Here is a 21,310-nt window from a genome sequence, read left to right as displayed (position 1 = left end):
TTTTAATGAAATTTAAGTTGAAACTCAGGGGCCGGCCCGGTGGCGCACTGCTGCAGTGCGCCGCTTGGGAGCGCGGTGGCGCTCCTGCTGAGGGTTCAGATCCCACGTACGGACCGGTTCCCGCTCACTGGCTGAGCGAGGGGCAGGAGCAACACCGAGGGTTGCGATCAAGATGTGGCAGGTATTATTAGCCCTATGACTTGCCCAGCTATACAGCAAGTAAAGGTAGATTGAGGAATGAAAACCCGGACTCCTGGCTTCTTGTCAGTGTTCTGTCAATGGCTCTCATCAAAAAGAAAAGAAAAGAAACTCAGGATTTAAAAAAAAAATATTTGTAGTCTGTGTGTGTATAGGCATAATTTCAAACAATATTTGGGGTTTTTTTTTTCAGGTATCTCTTAAATATCCCAGGTCCACTTGACATTCCAGCCCATTTATGTAAAGAGAATTTTGATGATGACATGTTTAACCACCAAGTTCCTTATTTGTGGCTGATTTACTGGTGAGACATTATCCACTGTGGAGAGAAATGTTACATATTAGGCCTGCGTTTGCTATTTATTACTGAATTATGCTGTGTTAAAATTAACTTGATGTTAAAGTCATTGAAGCAAAATTGAAGAGATGCTGAGGTTTAATACATACTGAAGAAGAAAGTTCAAAAGAAGGATTCCATTGTTATGTCTGTAATGTTTAAAATATACTTGGTCATTCCTTTACCTAATGGAAATGAACTGTAGACATACATCTGTTCCTTCATTTTTTAAACAGCCTTTGTCATCCGCTTCAATCAAGTATTAAAGAGACAGTGGAGGCTTATGAGGCAGCATTAGGGGTGGCCATGAGATCTGATATAGTACAGAAGATTTGGATGGAGTAAGTTTAGTTTCTCTTAATAAGAATGAGATTTTGGAATGGGGATATGGTGGGGAAAAGGGGTGATCGGCTTTCTTGGCGAGAGAATTACTGGCTTAATTATTCTAAATTATAATATTTTTCTTTTGGCAGTTATCTTGTCTTTGCCAATAATAGAGCTGCTGGATCCAGAAACAAAGTCCAAGAATTCAAATTTTTTACTGATTTAGTGAATAGATGTTTGGTTACAGTCCCTGCCCGATACCCTATTCCTTTTAGCAGTGCTGATTACTGGTCCAACTATGAATTTCATAATAGGGTAAGAACTTAAAACTTTTTGTCTTTGGATGTTTGTATAAAACAAAGGAACTTTAAAAATGACAGTAAAACTATTTTATATTGAGAGCTTTACCTAGGATCACTGTCCTAGCATTCATTATTATTCTTGATCATGTTTCTTATCTCTTCAAAGTTTAGGAACAGATCCCTGGAAGGCTTAGTTAAGATAAAACGTGCATATTGATATGTTATATTTAAGGAAATTTAACATTGAAGGAAAATCGAAAGGACGTTAAAGTTTAATACATATTAAAGAAGATCAAGGGAAGAATTCTATTGTGATAATATTCATGATGTTTTGCTTCAGTAATTAAAAATTGTACTGAATGAAAAGTTCTTTAACTTTAAAATTATACATTATAACTACTCTTTTTGTTAATATTAAGCAAATATAGCTATACACAGGGCATAAGAAAGCTGAAATCAGGTGTGTTTAGAATTTTAAGAGAAGAATCTGATTAATGATGTACTTGTTAGGTTATCTTATTATAGATAATGAAGCAAAGGGTTTTTTTTTTTCTTTTTGGAGACCCCTTACGAGTCAGCACAGTGTAGGCTAACAGCTCCTCCTACTAAAGCTCATTGCATACAAAAACATATATGTGTGGTTTTTTGTTTTTTTGTTTTTTGGTAGAGTGGTTTTGTTGCTAATCGGGATAACCAATTATTATGCTTTGTACTTCTATGCCATTCTTTATCCCAGGATCTCAAACCACTTTATGGACATTAAGTCATTTACACACGAGCATTCCATGAGCAAGATGTGGCAGGTATTATTAGCCCTATGACTTGCCCAGCTATACAGCAAGTAAAGGTAGATTGAGGAATGAAAACCCGGACTCCTGGCTTCTTGTCAGTGTTCTGTCAATGGCTCTCATCACTAGACCATATTTCCTAATTCATATTTGAAAAGTTACTAATATAATTAATGGTAGGAACTGTAACTCACAGTATCATACATTATTATAATTTATACATTCATATCTTAAAGACCATTTTGGTTTTCTCATTAAAACACATAGGTAATTGGGTTTCATGTTTTGGTTGCATTCATTTTTCCTCCCCCTCAACCTTTACAGGTAATTTTCTTTTATTTGAGCTGTGTTCCAAAGACCCAGCATTCCAAAACCTTGGAACGGTTTTGCTCAGTTATGCCAACTAATTCTGGACTTGCACTGAGGTAAGAAAAAATAAATTTCTTTTGGTCCTCAGCTCAATAGATAGGCTCTTCATATAAAATTATTCTTGAAAACTTGATAAGAGCAGTCTGTTTTTCCACTGTTTCCTCATTGATATATACTATTATAATTTTACAGTTCTTAAGCAGTGTTTAGCTATTCATATAAAAGTCAGTATGAAAATCTTGTTTTGAACAACTGCAGATTATAAGGGGGCAAATAATTCAGGTTAAGTTCATGTGAGTTCCCTAAGCATGTGTCCATCCTTAGAATGTGGTTATAAGCAGTAACCACGTTTTACATGGCAGGGAAGTATAACTTAAGAGGTTTTCATATTTTCACATAGGTCAGTTGCTGTCTAATATTAGCATGCGTTAGAATCTCCTGAGATGCATGCTCATTTAAAATGTAGATTCCTGAATTTGAGCTCTCAAACCACATTTGAGAAGCACTGATGTTAGGGATTTTATTCGTTCAATTAAAAGGATATTCATGAGCATTTCTTAGTAATTTCTCTGCTCTGGTAGAGTAAGCCCATTTTCACTCTTAAGAATTGTACCTTTTAATTAAAAAAAGGTACCCTGTACACTAATGCTTTGGCTTCCATTTGTGCAGTCATTCCCTCTGCATCAGTTGCATCTTATATTGTAAGTTTGCTTTATGGATCATAAGATGCCTAATGTATTAGGTACCCTGTACACTAATGCTTTGGCTTCCATTTGTGCAGTCATTCCCACTGCATCAGTTGCATCTTATATTGTAAGTTTGCTTTATGGATCATAAGATGCCTAATGTATTTATCAAACATTCCCTTGTGTTTTGAAGTATTTGCATTACACTTAGCATATGTGGAGAAATAGTGTAAGAGTTTGAAAAAAATTCACAGGCCTAAGGTTGTGACAAATAATACTACTGGTGTTTTATATTTAAATTTCTTAGCAAGCATGCTAATCTGCAGAAGGATGTTTCATAATTCAAATTTCTGATATTAGAAATTTGGATTATGAAATATCACCTTTGATAAAACATGTGAAATAGAAAATGTGGTCATGTTTCAACTAGTTTCTATTATGATAGGAATTTTAGAATATAGGCAGTTTGATTGTCAGTTCTGTTGGTAAATCTCCATTTCTGTGTTTTGATATATATTGTCTTGAGGTCATTCCTGTCACTCCTCAGGAGAATAGAGAACATAATAATTAGTTACTGTGCTTACATTTTAGTTGAAGAAACATTCAAGATCAGGCATACTCTAAGAAACAAAAATACAGAAAATTGCATTACTTTTTAAAAATTTCAGGTGGGGGAGAGTGTTATTTGGGGAGAATGCTTTAGTATCCTATAGGAATACATGGGCCTTATTTTAGTTTTTTGAATATAAGCATAGATCTTGACTGGATCTCTTGTCAGTTTGCACATTCTTGTCTCAGTGTAATTTTTGTAAGAGGCATTCTGCAAATTTTGCTGAATAGCCTTGATGGAATTTAACTGATCCAAATTTTTACCTCATCAAATGTGCTCATAGAGCACATTTCAGGTTTCCTACACTTGCAATGCTTTTGTTCATTTTCCTGAATGTGCTTTACAGGCTACTTCAACATGAATGGGAAGAAAGCAATGTTCAGATTCTGAAACTTCAAGCCAAGATGTTTACATATAATATCCCAACATGCCTGGCCACCTGGAAAATGTAATGCAACAATCATGTACATGTTTTTATAGCTATTGTTTTTATTTATAAGGTTTGCTCCAGACAGGTAAATCTGAAATGACACTTTTTTTTTTCCTGGACATATCTCTACACTAATTTAGATTTGTTTTTTGCATTTGCTAGGGTTAGGTACTGAGAGTGAGTGGTCATTAACAATTGCCTCTAAAAGCAAAATGGATAGATGTTTAAGTTTCTTGGAAGGAGAACATTTAGATAACAATACTGTCATAGACATTTTAAGACCATCTCTTAAAATGTGGGGTTCCCGCCTGCATTATAGTTTGATTTCTTCTTTCTTTTAAAGATGTTAGTGCCAAGTGTTTTTAACTAGTAATTATAAGTATTTTTTTTTTTCATGAACTTTATTTATGTTCAAAACACTGGTCTGGTTTTTCTTGTAAAGTTGAGCCTGCATTATAGTTTGATTTCTTCTTTCTTTTAAAGATGTTAGTGCCAAGTGTTTTTAACTAGTAATTATAAGTATTTTTTTTTCATGAACTTTATTTATGTTCAAAACACTGGTCTGGTTTTTCTTGTAAAGTTGATAAAAATTGTTGAATTTTTCTTTTTTACTGTAGGTTACCCTCCTTGGAAGTTTAGCCTGTTACTTTCAGGAAGTTTTGTACTCAGATTCCCACAGTCAATATTCTGCCAGTGGTGGTATTTCATTTTGTTCAAAGATATATAAATTTTTCTTTTTCCTTTTCTGTATTCCTTTTTTTTTTTTTTCCCCTTAGAGCCATTGCTGCTGAGATTGTTCTAAAGGGACAAAGAGAGGTAAGCCATGATTGAATATCAGATGGGTCACTTTTTAAAAAAACTATTCTGTCCTTTTTGTTGACTTCTCAATTTAAAAGGATTAAAGCATAGAAGTTAACGTTCCAAGATCTCTAAATGTTTGGAAACTCCAAAACCCAATGTAATCATTTTATGTTGAATGTTCTTGTATTGTGAAGTACCATTCTTTAAGCAGATAGGATTTTGAAGGTGTTTTTCATCATGTCGTCTGATGAAACTGTGTGTATATCTATCTTATAGGTCCATCGTTCATATCAGAGAGCCTTACAGAAGTTACCTCTTTGTGCATCACTGTGGAAAGATGTAATGCTTTTTATCTTTTATTTTATCTTGATGTTTTCCTATAAATTTTCTGCATGTGCCATATCCATTGATGTGGTAATGCTCAAACTCTAGCTAAGTCTTACTTCTATGCTTCCCTGTCTTTTACAGCAACTCTTGTTTGAAGCATCAGAAGGAGGTAAAACTGATAACCTGAGAAAACTAGTTTCCAAGTGCCAAGAGATTGGAGTCAGCCTAAATGAGCTCTTAAATTTAAACAGTAACAAAACAGAAAGCAAGAATCACTGAACACTGGGTGCAGTCAGTTCTAAGTCCTTATAATAATTGCCAAAATTATTTGAATGATTCTTCAAGATTAGGCTGGTCCCTGGCTAAGGTCTGTGTAAGGCAGACAAGCATTATTGATCATATCAAATCCCGTACAATATCCTGTCCTCAAAACCGGAAGCAATGAACATGGTCCTCTTCGGTTGGATAAATGAACTTCCTGTTTGGCCTGCTTCTAGGCCCTGCCAGATTCTCATAACATCATGTACGTAAGTATAGTTCCTCAAAGTGACTGACATTTATTTTGATTTTGCTTTGTTTTTGTTTTTGTTTTTTTACTTTCCCCGTTCCTTTATGTTGTGTTATTCCTGATTCACTTGACACTCTCTGATGCCTGAGAGATTCTTGTTTCCAGGGCTGTGTTTACAGTAAAAAAGCAGGCAGTCTTTTTTAGTTCTTCTTTTTAAATCTTTTGAGATTCTTCATTTCAGGATTTAAAACTTAAGCAGTCCATCTTAAGGAAAGTGTAACTGCCATGGCCACAAGTCTGCTAGTTGCACTTGAATGTTCTAAGAGGGTTGTTTATTGCCCTTTCTACGTTCTGGACTCCTTGACGAGACTGTTTAACTTGAAGATTAAAGAAACTATTGCAAATGCCAGTGCATCAGAACCTAAGAGTGGTCAAATATTATGTGCAATTTTTTTGTAAAGAAATTTTAATTTATAATAAAGTTTAACAGTTTAAAGAACAGTTAATATTTGAACTGCTTTGTATTGAAATACTACTTTGTAGTAAAATTGTTTATATACAAAATATTTTTAATATAAGTTAACTTCTTAAAAAATGTTGCTGTCTTTATTCACTTTTCACACTCTGGTGGGACAGGGTTGAAGTAGGGCATATGATATACACCATAACTATATTAATATTTTCTTATTCTGAAACTGCTTTCCCATTTNACATTTAGATAACAATACTGTCATAGACATTTTAAGACCATCTCTTAAAATGTGGGGTTCCCCCCTGCATTATAGTTTGATTTCTTCTTTCTTTTAAAGATGTTAGTGCCAAGTGTTTTTAACTAGTAATTATAAGTATTTTTTTTTTTCATGAACTTTATTTATGTTCAAAACACTGGTCTGGTTTTTCTTGTAAAGTTGATAAAAATTGTTGAATTTTTCTTTTTTACTGTAGGTTACCCTCCTTGGAAGTTTAGCCTGTTACTTTCAGGAAGTTTTGTACTCAGATTCCCACAGTCAATATTCTGCCAGTGGTGGTATTTCATTTTGTTCAAAGATATATAAATTTTTCTTTTTCCTTTTCTGTATTCCTTTTTTTTTTTTTTCCCCTTAGAGCCATTGCTGCTGAGATTGTTCTAAAGGGACAAAGAGAGGTAAGCCATGATTGAATATCAGATGGGTCACTTTTTAAAAAAACTATTCTGTCCTTTTTGTTGACTTCTCAATTTAAAAGGATTAAAGCATAGAAGTTAACGTTCCAAGATCTCTAAATGTTTGGAAACTCCAAAACCCAATGTAATCATTTTATGTTGAATGTTCTTGTATTGTGAAGTACCATTCTTTAAGCAGATAGGATTTTGAAGGTGTTTTTCATCATGTCGTCTGATGAAACTGTGTGTATATCTATCTTATAGGTCCATCGTTCATATCAGAGAGCCTTACAGAAGTTACCTCTTTGTGCATCACTGTGGAAAGATGTAATGCTTTTTATCTTTTATTTTATCTTGATGTTTTCCTATAAATTTTCTGCATGTGCCATATCCATTGATGTGGTAATGCTCAAACTCTAGCTAAGTCTTACTTCTATGCTTCCCTGTCTTTTACAGCAACTCTTGTTTGAAGCATCAGAAGGAGGTAAAACTGATAACCTGAGAAAACTAGTTTCCAAGTGCCAAGAGATTGGAGTCAGCCTAAATGAGCTCTTAAATTTAAACAGTAACAAAACAGAAAGCAAGAATCACTGAACACTGGGTGCAGTCAGTTCTAAGTCCTTATAATAATTGCCAAAATTATTTGAATGATTCTTCAAGATTAGGCTGGTCCCTGGCTAAGGTCTGTGTAAGGCAGACAAGCATTATTGATCATATCAAATCCCGTACAATATCCTGTCCTCAAAACCGGAAGCAATGAACATGGTCCTCTTCGGTTGGATAAATGAACTTCCTGTTTGGCCTGCTTCTAGGCCCTGCCAGATTCTCATAACATCATGTACGTAAGTATAGTTCCTCAAAGTGACTGACATTTATTTTGATTTTGCTTTGTTTTTGTTTTTGTTTTTTTACTTTCCCCGTTCCTTTATGTTGTGTTATTCCTGATTCACTTGACACTCTCTGATGCCTGAGAGATTCTTGTTTCCAGGGCTGTGTTTACAGTAAAAAAGCAGGCAGTCTTTTTTAGTTCTTCTTTTTAAATCTTTTGAGATTCTTCATTTCAGGATTTAAAACTTAAGCAGTCCATCTTAAGGAAAGTGTAACTGCCATGGCCACAAGTCTGCTAGTTGCACTTGAATGTTCTAAGAGGGTTGTTTATTGCCCTTTCTACGTTCTGGACTCCTTGACGAGACTGTTTAACTTGAAGATTAAAGAAACTATTGCAAATGCCAGTGCATCAGAACCTAAGAGTGGTCAAATATTATGTGCAATTTTTTTGTAAAGAAATTTTAATTTATAATAAAGTTTAACAGTTTAAAGAACAGTTAATATTTGAACTGCTTTGTATTGAAATACTACTTTGTAGTAAAATTGTTTATATACAAAATATTTTTAATATAAGTTAACTTCTTAAAAAATGTTGCTGTCTTTATTCACTTTTCACACTCTGGTGGGACAGGGTTGAAGTAGGGCATATGATATACACCATAACTATATTAATATTTTCTTATTCTGAAACTGCTTTCCCATTTTAAAAAAAATTCAGTGACTTTTTAATCCATGAGAAGACGGGGTCCTCTTTTTTAAATTTTTAAATTTTTTTTCTGTTCTGTTTTGAGGGCAGTGAACAGATAGGTTTGCACTACCATTAAATTCCTTGTTCTCAGAATCATAGTGTTTAGCAAGTGTCTCCCAACTGTAGTTTGAGTGATTTGCTTAGTGACATGCTATCATGTTGAATATCAACATGACCAAATATAAAGGAGACATTGCTTGTTTTGTTTTGTTTTCAGTTTATATTGGGTTTTTTTGCACCTTGGTAGAAAAATTGGTAATGCTACAAATCTGATCTTACAGCTATATGCAATCTAATTGTTGGAGGCAGAGCAGCAGCCCTATGAAATACCAGGCAAACTTTTACATCTTTACATTTGTATAATGCTTACTCAAAATAAAACCATATTTTTAGTCTCTCTATGTGCGTACCAGACAGTGCATATTTGGCTAGTAAATGCTGTTTGGTGGGGTCAAGAATGGAACCCATTTGTCTAGTGTCTTTTATTTAGCCAGAAAGAAAGCTGGAGGCTTATTAGTTTTTCTCAAAAACCAAAGAAATATGGGTGGATGATAATAATCCCAGAGAAGTATTCCTTCATTTAATATGTGTGTGACTATTTAACCTTAAAAACTTTTCCTGCTCTGATTGTAGTCAGGCGCCACATAATGACATTTGGGTCAAGGATGGGCAACATATAACATTATGGTCGGTGCAATAGGCTGTACCATATAGTCTAGGTGTGTAACAGGCAATACCATCTAGGTCTGTGCAGGTACACTCTGATGTTCACAATGTGAAGAAATTGCACTTCTTAGAATGTATTCCCATCGTTAAGTGTAACATGACGGTATTTGAAAACAGTCGTTAGTTGCTTGGAAGAATATTTCCAGTCTGTCTCCCCATAGTGTAACAGTTTTGATAATAAATGAAATGTCTCAGTTTTTAGGAGGTAGTGCTAAGTTTGAATTTTTATTGTATTGACAATTCCATCAGCAGTAACTATTTTGCCCTTTTTTTTTTTTTTAAGTGTCCTTTGCATTGGTGTATGCAGAGCTCCAGTCAGGCTGTGCATGCAACCCCAGAGTCTTCCGGGCAGTCTGCACACTGTAACAACTCCAGGGGTCACCATTCACATGCCACACACAGTCATGCAAGAATAGGCCCTGTTTCCTTTTTGGTCAGTTGGCATATTGCTATTTAAAACCGTGAAGATATCTTATAAAAATTATATTGCCTTAACGATACACTCTTATGTCACTTTTTCTTCCATCGTTCTACAAACTCATTTTAACCTCCACATACAAATAGCAAACACTGCTTAAAGAGAGGTATATCTTCCTGATATTCTTCCATATTCAGTTTCACATGTTTTTTAATGAAGTGCTTTCAACATGGAATAATTAAAATTTTAAACTAAATTTTGGGTTAAAGTTGATATGCTTATTGTAGTAACATGAATGTAAAACAGTTTAACATACTATATGACTAAAGTCTTTCTTTGCACAGAGAAATGTTATACAGTGAGAAAAGACTAGTCACTGAGGACTGCAGTCCCTTGTATTGCCCCCTGCTGGGGGCAGAAAGCGCACGTGCACGCGCGCACACACACACGGCATTTTAGGCTTTGGAGTTTTACCTCTGATAAAGGAAACGGTAGATTACAGTGTATTTTTATATGTTTTTCTTCATTTTAGAGAACAACCTAATATTTCTATTTGCCTTTTAACGGAAAGTGGACCTTGTAACATTGTTGTCACTGGATTATCTAAGGCGGTTTGCTTTCAATTAAAGGGCATATAAACCTACATCATAAAGTAAGCAAGAATCTCCAGGTGCAACATCTAAGAGCTAAGGGTTCTAAGCAAACAAGCAAAAAGTGATTAAGACTGACAACAAATGTAGAGGGACTTTGTTGAAGATTATAGTTCAAATGTTTATTTTTTAAGGTTGTTGAAAAAGTAGGAACATATGGCTAGAATACAAAACAGGGCCAATATTCTTGGTTAAAGCTGTCATATGTTCACAGATAAGTCATAATTTCCTTAAGTCTGCTTTCGTATCTGTGTTAATAGTGCGAGGGAAGAATGGGGAAATACAGTTTTAGTGACCTTTCAGGTTTGGGGATTATGCCTGCAAATGTATCATTGCCCCTCATTGCAGGTTAACTATAATTATATACAGAACATTTTGGAAAAAGAGCTGTTGAAGAAAAGAGACTTCTAAGGAACATTTCTGATATTGTTTCTTTTTTGTTCTTCACAATTTCACAATTGAATCTTTCTAAGCCTTGGTGCTTCTAAATGTAGGTGGTAGAGCTGAAAAAGAGTTTTTTCTTTCATTTATTTATTTTTTTTAGGGACTTCTAAGGAACATTTCTGATATTGTTTCTTTTTTGTTCTTCACAATTTCACAATTGAATCTATCTTTCTAAGCCTTGGTGCTTCTAAATGTAGGTGGTAGAGCTGAAAAAGAGTTTTTTCTTTCATTTATTTATTTTTTTTAGGGCTCTATTCCATATGCCACCAAAATTTCCCGTCACTTTCTGGAGATGTTCTCAGTTTGTGTTTCATTATGGGGGAGAGGGGCAGCAAACAGCCACCTAAGGACATGCTGCTCTCAAACCCTGCCCTTATTTCCATTGTCTACCCTCTTATATAACCTTCCTCAGTAATAGCTATGCAGTACTTTATGAGCACTATTTGAGATATCTGCAGTACATGTGAAAAGATTTTTCAATTTTTTCGTCTGACATCTTCGAGGTAGATAATGGTAAAATGAATATAGAATTGGTCTCCACTTTTAATTTAATGATCCTCATGAGAGGGACTCCACAACTTCAGGGGCCTCACAGAGGAGAAGGAGGCATTGTTTCATTCCAGAATCCGTTTGAGCTCGGTGTGAGGCATTCTCAATGCAGAAACTAATAAAGGGGTCCCCAAGAATACTTACAGTCTAACAGAAGCAGAAGGGTATATGCAGAGGAATCATCTCCAGTGGAGCTCCTAGCTTGAATTGGAGGTTGGGAAAGGCTTCCTGGATGGAAGTGATTTATTAACTAAGTCATAAAATGGAGGAAAAATTGAGGTAAATGTTATTTTCAAAATTATGTGCTACTTCTGTATATTGTAGAAGGATTTGCACGTTAGAAACCTGTGCATTTTAAAAAACTTCCTAAAAAGCTTCTTTACGTTGTGCAAATTCATCACAACTGACAATTTGTTAGACATGAGAACAGGTAAGACGTTTAAAATTCCATAGCAGCTTAACTATCCAGAAGAGAGTCCTCTTGGGGGTACCTTGTGCTTCGAAATTCACATGAGCCTGACTGACTAGGACTAATCTTATCAGACCCAGTAAGCAGCCTTGATATGGAAAGTCTGATTGGACTTACAACTGCTGGTACTGGCTTTACTTTTTTTTCCCCTCTAACTTCTTGGGTAATGCGTGAGTAAAGAGTCATGGTTATTTTTCTATCTATATAGAACTACCCAGAGATGGCCCAAAGCGTCTTTAATGCTTTAAACTGATTTTTCCAAATGACATGTTAGCCCAATACCAGAAATGTTTGCAATCAATGTGTAAAGCCAGGAATAAAATGGTTCAGTTGGAGAACAAAAAAGATGTGCACAAGCTTGAAAGGAATGTGTGCTTCCTGGTTTTATCAAGAAAGTAAAGGTTACAGAATATCTGAGGCCAATGCAGTTGGTCTTAAATGATATGACTGTGGTGAATGTTGTTGCATTTGGATTTTTCCTCCAGTTTATAGACAAAATTTACTGCATAGAAAACAGTGAATAGAATGCTAAGAATATGTGAGCCAATTATATTCCAAACACTGTAGAATAATATGAACCTTTTACCTTTAAGCAAGACTTTAATAAATTGTGAATACTGTATTAGTCCGTTTGTGTTGCTATAACAGAAATACCTGAGACTGGGTAATTTATAAAGAACAGAGGTTTATTTTGCTTATGATTCTGGGACAGCTGCATCTGGCACAGGCCTCAGGCTGCTTCTACTCATGGTGGAAAGCGGCAGGCAGCTGGAGGGTACAAGCAGATCACATGGTGAGAGGAAGCAAGAGAAAGAGGAAGTGCCAGGGTCTTTTAAACAACCAGCTTTCATGGGAACTAATTGAGCAAGATCTCACTCAGAACCCTCACCCCCCCAGGGAGAGCATTAATCTATTCATGAGGGATCCACCCCCATGACTCAAACAGCTTCCAGCATTGCTACATTGGGGATCAGATTTCCTCATGAGTTTTCGGGGGACAACACATCCAAACTCAAAGGCCATCCAAAGTGTAACCAAATATGATTCTTCAAGGGCCTTCTGTGAAGTAAAAGCCTAAATCCAAACCTGATAACTTCAGGCAGCCATTCTTAAAGAGTATATGCTGCATTTGTCCTTTGCTTATTCTGAAAGCTTCAAGACTGATCATCAAGTCAGCCAAAATCAAAGGTGGGTTTACAGTATTGTTTTGGTGCATCAAGCAAATTAAATTTCGCAGTTGTTCTTAACTAGTGAAGTAAGCCTTATGAAAGAGATTGATAGCCAACAGCCTAAGGGAGCTGAATCAATTAGGAAGAGTGGTAGTGTACTGGCGAGCTGTTTGTAGTAGTGATGATAATCAGGGTATCTGCTCCCAAGTCCAAAACAAACAGTCAACTTGGCACATCACGCAGTCAAATTTATGAGACTGTATGTGGATAGATTGGTATATCATACTGGTTGAAAAGAAACTACAAAGAAATAATTTCAGGAAATGGAGGAGTGAATTAATATGAGTGATGAAAAAGCACATATCTAAAAGATTGGGGTATTAGATTTAGCTCTGCCATTAACTAGCTGTATAATCATGACAGTCCATTCCATTGCTCCTTGTCCCTTTTTCCACATCTACAAACTAAGAAAATATGTGCACTTACTTGAGGGGTGTTGAGATCATATAATATAAATTATTATTATTATTTTTTTTTCCTTTTTGTCTTTTTTCGTGACCGGCAACAGATCGCAACCCTCAGTGTCGCGCCCGTACCGGACCGGGACCAGCAACGGGATCGCAACCCTCGGTGTTGGGTCCGCACCTCGCTCAGCCAGTGAGCGGCCGGTCTGTATGTGGGATCCAAACCCTCGGCGGGAGTGCGCGCACTGTAGCCACCTCGCTCAGCCAGTGAGCAGCCGGTCTGTATGTGGGATCCAAACCCTCGGCGGGAGTGCGTGCACTGTAGTCTGTATGTGGGATCCAAACCCTCGGCGGGAGTGCGCGCACTGTAGCAGTGCGCCACCAGGCTGGCCCAATATAAATTATTTTTTAAAAATGAATAGTATTTTGAGTTTGAGATCATTTTCCAAAGTTTTGAGGGCAGAGATGCTATGAAGTAAGTGTTCTCTGGACATAATTCCATTACTGTCAGTTGATGAAGAGCATATGACCCTACCAATGCTCTTGAGTTAATCCCTGTCTCTAATTAAACACAGAGAAAACTGCCATCTAGATTCAGTGTCTCATTCCTGGCATTATCTCCGAAATAACAGGTGAAAATATCTGTTACAAGGTGGTCTTGACTTTAAGTTTTCAAGTCAAAAGGGATCAATGTGAAAATCCTGTGTACTCCTATTTTCAATTCTGAGGATTCTCAGCATGTTAGATAGAGTCCTTTTATGATGTAATAGAGGATAAAGACTACCCCGTAATTCAGTACTCAGAATTTAAGTACAGAAAACAGCCACTAATCCAAGCCACTTTCCACACTTTTTATTGGAGTTACTTACGAAGAGCAGGCTGTATTAACCAATTTAAGCTTAATTTTGCAGACAGATGTTATAATGACCTAATAAGGCAAGAAGACTTGCATAAAATTTGCATGGAAGATACCACCCCCAACATAACTTTTAAGAGAATTGCCTCTTTAAAAAAAAAAAAAAATCATTGTTTTACTATTATTAGCCCAAACCTGGCTGAAGCTCTGGTCCCAGTGGTGAAAAGAGAGAAAAATCACAGAATGCCGAGCAGAGGGTAATTGGCAGTATTCACTTTGGGTGATTAATGTGTTTCTAAATAAAAGCAATATGATCTAGTTTGGGATGAGGAAGGAGTACGAGTCAAAATAGCCAATTAATTGTTCAATTAATTGGGTGCCCAATTGTGAATGAGCCTTCTATATTAGACTGACAAAAATGGAAATAACAGTTGCTTAAAAATTTTTCCCTTTGGGCTGAGCCCATGGCGCACTTGGTAGAGTGCAGCGCTGGGAGCGCAGTGACGCTCCCACCGCGGGTTCGGATCCTATATAGGAATGGCCGGTGCGCTCACTGGCTGAGCGCGGTGTGGGTGACACCACACCAAGTGTTGCGATCCCCTTACCGGTCACGAAAAAAGACACACACACACACACAAATTTTTTCCCTTTAAGTAAACATTCAAATAGGTGGACCAGGGGCTGACTGGCATGGCATTCCATGATGACAGAGACTTAGACACCTTCTGTTTGTTGCTCTGTCCTGTGTGACCACCATTCCCAAGAAGGCTGCTACATCTGGTTGTGCTAGTCATGTCCTGCACAAAGGCACATGGTCAAAAGGCTGAAATTAAGCCCATGATCAGCTCATCAAGCACCCTACGGTACTGGTTGAGTCAGCACTGGAAGAAGGGGGGCCTTTTTCTAAATTGGACAATAGCACCATGTGGGTTGATGTTTCTGGTGATTCTAGGTGGCTTCTCCAGTCCCAGCCCTTTTGTTCACATTCTATTTCACAGGAAGGAAAAATGAAGGGAAGCATGACAACACCCTTTCTTAAGAGTACTTCACAGAAGATGAACATAACCACATGTGCTTTTGTCCTATTAAGAATAGGCTCTTGGCTACTGCAGGGGAAGCTGGGAAATGTAGTCTTTTTGGGGGTAGCCTTGTGGACAGCAAAAATTCGAGTATGAAAGAATACGTATTTTGGGGACAACCAAGTATCTCTCCACACCACCATCAAGTAGAGTGAGGTTAGTGGCTTGAACATAACTTGTTCTGACTTGGAAAAAAAACGTGTTAATAGTGAACCACTAAAATTGCTTCCAGTTCTATAATTATACTCTACAATCTTTAGTATGGAATAGGAAAGTTGAAAGCACATTTCCCAGACTTAGCTGGTCAATGTAGGTTCAGGAATGGGCATTTAATAAGAACTAACACTTTACTGAGGCTTTTTATTCTGTACCAGACACTCTTCTAAGTGCTCGAGGTTTATTAACTCATTTAAATTCTCTCAATAATCCTAAGAGAGGTTGTTGTAATCTCCATTTTATAGATGTAAACTCAGTCACAAGAAATGCAGTAACTCAACCAAGTCATAAAGATAGTAAATGACAAACCCAGGAAGTTGACTCCTGAGTGCATGCCCTTAGTTGGCAACTTAAAACCCCTAGTGTGAATTTGGTCCACTGAGAAGCAATCCTGAGGCCTTTGAGGGAATTAGTGAGAAAGAGGCTCTTATCTTTTTGTTATTAAGCTAGGAGAATGTAAGCCTGGAGCTGTGGTAGCTACCATGAAACGGCACTTCAGAGCCTGCTGGAGGTGGCTCCCAAAAGGGAATCAGAGCTGAGAGGTGAAGAGAGACATATTCGTGGTAATAGGAGGGTTCACAGTGTCTGAAATCAGATACCACAGGATTTTCCAGATATTTAAAGACTTTGTCATCAATTACCTCCGCTCCCACGCCTTTTAAAAATTGAGCTTCTGAGTTTTAGTAGAGGTACTTGTCCTCTGAAAACAGTAGGTTAACTAAATTTAGCTGAAAATTTGTGGGCGTATGCCTGAAGAATGTAACATCACTGATTAGGTCATTTAACTCTGAGAACAGAAAATGGAATAAATTTACAGTTACACGAATTAAGAGATTTAAGTAGTAACTTTTTGTTGAAGTTGAGAGGTACAGAAGAATGGTCAGTGAGAGAGTTATGTATTTAGATATGTAAAGGATAGGGAGAAGGCAGAAGGTTAGGAGAGGAAAGTATAGCCATAGTGCTTAAGTTCTCTTTGAGTTCCCTTTGGATTCAAAGCTTGGCTATATCTATAGGAAAGTTCACTTAACAATTGTAAGCCAACATTTCTTCACTTGTAAGGTGGGATTAATTTCACTTGGGGTTGTGAGGATAAAATAAGCGCATACAGGTAAAGGGCTTAGAACGGTGCCTGGAACATTGTAAACTGCAGTATTAGCTAGCCATAGCAAATGTGAGATTGTAGAAACTGAGGAAAGAAGGCTTGAAAATTCGGGTTGCGGTAGTGTTTCAGTACAATAAGAGAACACTGGTGGTGGTAGGGTCTAATTACTTGATAAAACTTTTCACTAGAGGAAGGAAGACCTGAAGAACAAGTAGAGACAAAGAAAGTGAAGTAATCAAATAAGATTTAATTTGGACCTATATTTATTTGGCAAAAGGAAGCTCTAATGAAGGTTTAAAAACAAAATAGTGTGGATGGGTAGGGATCGCACTTGCGAAGAGAAGAAAATACGACTTTTTCAGTTGGAGATTTACCAGTGCCGGTAATGTGCCAAAAAGATTACAGTGATCTAGGCCTTTGCTCCTCAGTGTGGTTCTGGACCGATAGCATTAGGGACATCTGGAAGCTTGTTAGAAATGCAGAATCTTGAGCCCCACCCCAGACCTACTGAGTCAGAATCTATAATAAGATCCTCAGGTGATTTGATGCACATTAAAATTTGAGAAGCAGTGCTCGAGGATAGAAATGCATGGATTTCTATTGTTCAAAATACAGGAAAATGAAAACATGGGTCCAAGTCACTGGGACATCTATTTTAACATCTGTAATACGATAGCTACAAGTTACAGTTTTCTTTAGCAGCAGTGCTCGAGGATAGAAATGCATGGATTTCTATTGTTCAAAATACAGGAAAATGAAAACGTGGGTCCAAGTCACTGGGACATCTATTTTAACATCTGTAATACGATAGCTACAAGTTACAGTTTTCTTTAGCTTTCTTTTTAGTTTCATGTATCTCACTATGAGGTGTGTACCAGATTTCAGAAAAACAAAACTAGCCACTAATCCTCATCAATGCTCTTTACTCTAAAACTGATGCTAAAGAATTATTCTGGCTCCCCAAGTTTTAAATATTAAAGTGCTCTTGAAATGTAAATGAACCTAACTGCTTATTCACAGGAGGGTTGTCTATTGCTGCATGGCAAATTACCCCAAAACAGCACTTAAAGCAACAAATATTTTATTATATCATAGTCTCTGCAGCTCAGGAACCCAGGAGTGATTTAGCTGGATAGTTTAGCTCAGGATCTGTTATGAAGTTGTATCATCTATTGGCTAGGGTGGCAATCAGTTATCTGAGGTTCAACTAGGGCTGAAGGATCTACTTCCAAGCTAGCTCATGTAGTTGTTTGCAGGCTTCAGTTTCTCACTACATGGATGTTTTTATAGGCTTCCCTGAGTGACTTCATGACAGGGCAGCTAGCAGGCTTCCCCCCGGGCGAGTAAGCTGAGAGAGAGAACCAAAACCAGAAGTTTCAGTCCTTTATAACCTAATCTTGGAAATGAAATACCATAACTTCTGCCATGTGCTATTGGTCACACTGGCTAACCCTAGTACAATATGAGGGGATTACACAAATGTGTGAATACCAGTGGGTGGAGATCATTGAGAGGCCATTTTGGAGCCTAGCTACTACCATGCTGGAAGAAGTGCTTTCCTCTAACCACCCTCCTTAATAGCTCCAGATGAAGCTTATACATCTGGGAGTCTCTATAGTCTCCATGGAGAAGAGGGAGTTGAAACTATGAATGACTTGCAGATCTCACGCCCATGTTCAAACTACTTCTAGGACTACTGATCCAAGCAGAAATGGATTTTAGTCTTAATTGGATGGGGAAAACGGAGTATGGAAGCAAAGTACACCTATTAAATGGAGACTGCCCTTATATTCCAAACATTTGAATGCAGAGCAGTCTCAGCAGTTCTTTAATTCATCGTTATATTAAAAAACAGGGAAGGGTATTTTACATGAAAATAGTCAAACTGACGCCTCTAAACTAACTTATCTGCTGTGCACACTGACCTTCCTATATAAAATCTTGATCTTTTTGATTTAGAAACAAAGGAGCAATGAATGGCAAGTATAACCAAATGTTGGGAAAACTTTTGCAAGTCCTCTTATCAGTAGGTCTGAAAATAGTGAAATAAACTTCTGAAAATAGTGAAATAAACTTCCATCACTTTGATACCATTTCCCTTTGAAATGAGACTTGCTTCAAGTGATACCACCTGCTTCTTAATCAGCTCTGTGCATCTTTACCCCATGCAATCTCCCACACTGAGCCAGGTGTATAACCAAACCAACACATTTTACATCTAGTGGTCCATAAACAATTAAAAACTAAAAAATTAAATTATTGCAGTTATTGTTGTCTGTCTCCACTTAATCTTTCCTGGTATAGATACCTCCAGTCACATATGAAAAATATTTAAAGTTTTCTTCTCATTACACAGGTATTCAGAGGAAAAAATGAATATTCTAGAGATTATCGCAGGCAAAATCGGCTATACAATCTTTTTCTAATTACTAGTGTAGCTATTAAAAGAAATGTCTCTGAGACCCATCTTCACTTTGTACTAGGTGAATGGTCTTAGGTAAGTTAAACTTTTGTGCTAAGGCTTCCTCATCTAAAAAAATGGGAATGATAACAAGATCCATCTCATAGGCTTGTGTCCTAATCAAATTAGCTGTGTCATACATGAAGCACCTAACACACCACCTGGCATGGAGCAAATTATTATAACAACTATTATGATGGATTGGCTTTTCCAGAGAAATCATCTACTTAAAATGTATTTAATAATAATAAAATAAAAGCTATTAGCAGTAAAATGATATTCCTCATTCCTGACACTTTATTCTCTGTAGAGGGAGTTCTACTAATGTCACTATCCTGGCCTCTCAGTACACTCACTGCCTTCTCCTAGGCAAGCAAGAATGATCAATTTTATTGGAGAGTTTGGGTAAGCCCCTTTTTTTAAAATTTAGAACTAAGCTGTCCATAGGAACCATAAATTCTGCTGCACCGTGGATTAACTATAGAGAGCCTGGTCTTCATGTGGGAAGGCTGTGGTCATCCAGGGATGCCTGTGACTGGGAAAAGAAGATGGCTAACTGGAAAGTTCACTTGCCAAGATATTTAAGCCACATTTTACAATATTAAGAAAAGACGGTGTCTGGGTTCTTTTTTATAAGGGAACTAATCCCATTTATGAGAGCTCTGCCCTCATAATCACCTCCCAAAGGTTCCACCTCCAAATACCATCGCACTGAGAATTAGGTTTCAACATACAAGTTTTGGGGGGACATAAACATTCAGTCTATAGCAAGCCATGTGTACAGAAGAGAAGAGGCCAGTAAAGACTCTGCTACCCCCAGAACCTTCTAAAAACTACTTGTCCACAGTCTCCTGCAGAAGATAGTGAGAAGAAAGTTTGGCTAATCAGGGTGTTGACCATTTGATCCTGATGTCCCCCTGTCACCATCATGACTAATTGGATCAGAAGGGCTCCTGTGATGCAGATGGAGCCTATGTAGAGTCTGAGCACTGGGTCTTCCTCCAACCCATGCCCCACAGAGACAACAGTGAACAACCAGATTCTTTCCCTTCTAGAGTAGGAATGTAAGATGTGAAGTGAGGCAAGGCAATTAGCAGGAGGTGGATGTCCTGAGGGGAACCTTGTGAGAAAAGGGATTGGGGAATGGGCTGAAGTAACTAGTAAGGACAAGTGAACATAAAAGGCTATGCCACAGAGAAACACTGCAGAATAGAGATGACCAATTGAAAGCATCGGGTGGCTGAAGTAAGACAAAAAAAACCAAAAAAACCCAACAATTGGGTCACCACACTGATAAAAGATCCATAAATTTAAGGGGACAACCATTATTGAATATTTTACCTCAGTATTCTAATATTTACAGCCTGGGATCAAAAGTGGGGGGGAAGGAAGGAGAAAGGCAGAGATAATGTGGAGTGAGAGGCAGACATGTAAGGACTTGACACAGCTGAAGAGAAAGTCTGGTGTGTGGTGACTCACCTTTGCTATCTATTGCTCTTTGGTGCTAGTATTTCTCTGACTCTGGGCTGTGACTCTGGCTTGACTTTTTAATCTGTCCTTTCTAACAACCAGGTGAGAGCAGCAAAAAGAATAGTTTTCAAACCTGTTATAACTTTAGAGAGGTGATATTGTTTCATCAGTAGTTTGAGGGCAAAGATCAGAGTTTGACTTTTTAATCTGTCCTTTCTAACAACCAGGTGAGAGCAGCAAAAAGAATAGTTTTCAAATCTGTTATAACTTTAGAGAGGTGATATTGTTTCATCAGTAGTTTGAGGGCAAAGATCAGAGTGTCAAGACCTGGAAAAATTAAGGGATTTGCCTAGTTTTCCACAGTAGGTCTCTAACAAGTGAGTATAAATCCCAAGTCTTTGTCCTTCACCATTCTGAATGAACTGACTGAATGCCCACCCACTCATATCACAGAACTATTCCCTCTAGTTTCAAGATGTTGATTTAAGGTCTCACTGCCTTCCCCAGCAAGCTCCTGAAACTGACATTCCTTCCAAGAAGACTAACACAAGAATTTATCTAAAATGTTGGAAGATAGTTGTTAGTTGATCTAGAGTTTCAAGACCTGGAAAAATTAAGGGATTTGCCTAGTTTTCCACAGTAGGTCTCTAACAAGTGAGTATAAATCCCAAGTCTTTGTCCTTCACCATTCTGAATGAACTGACTGAATGCCCACCCACTCATAACACAGAACTATTCCCTCTAGTTTCAAGATGTTGATTTAAGGTCTCACTGCCTTTCCCAGCAAGCTCCTGAAACTGACATTCCTTCCAAGAAGACTAACACAAGAATTTATCTAAA

The 21,310-nt window shown here is 37.3% G+C and overlaps 1 protein-coding gene and 1 long non-coding RNA gene across 2 annotated transcripts in view; both read left to right on the top strand.

The window, feature by feature from the left end:
• ZFC3H1 (zinc finger, C3H1-type containing) overlaps positions 1–6,275 on the top strand; it is a 61,584-nt gene extending 55,309 nt beyond the window's left edge. Inside the window, exons 29-36 of the mRNA XM_008576106.1 lie at positions 392–502; positions 772–876; positions 1,009–1,174; positions 2,274–2,374; positions 3,961–4,062; positions 4,821–4,860; positions 5,122–5,184; positions 5,314–6,275. Coding sequence (XP_008574328.1) covers positions 392–502; positions 772–876; positions 1,009–1,174; positions 2,274–2,374; positions 3,961–4,062; positions 4,821–4,860; positions 5,122–5,184; positions 5,314–5,451 — 826 coding nt within the window. The 3' untranslated portion in view covers positions 5,452–6,275. The remainder of the gene's footprint in view (positions 1–391; positions 503–771; positions 877–1,008; positions 1,175–2,273; positions 2,375–3,960; positions 4,063–4,820; positions 4,861–5,121; positions 5,185–5,313) is intronic.
• Positions 6,276–6,400: 125 nt separating this feature from the next.
• On the top strand, positions 6,401–8,239 carry LOC103593165. The gene is made up of 3 exons (XR_550719.1): positions 6,401–6,824; positions 7,086–7,148; positions 7,278–8,239. It is a non-coding gene; the product is annotated as an uncharacterized LOC103593165 (long non-coding RNA).
• The last annotated feature ends 13,071 nt before the right edge of the window (positions 8,240–21,310 follow it).

Source organism: Galeopterus variegatus, unplaced genomic scaffold (assembly GCF_000696425.1).
Source record: "Galeopterus variegatus unplaced genomic scaffold, G_variegatus-3.0.2 Scaffold1289, whole genome shotgun sequence".
Taxonomy (NCBI): Eukaryota; Metazoa; Chordata; class Mammalia; order Dermoptera; family Cynocephalidae; genus Galeopterus; species Galeopterus variegatus.
The sequence above is the reverse complement of the archived record's forward strand: the minus strand, read 5'-3'. Positions and strand labels throughout refer to the sequence as shown.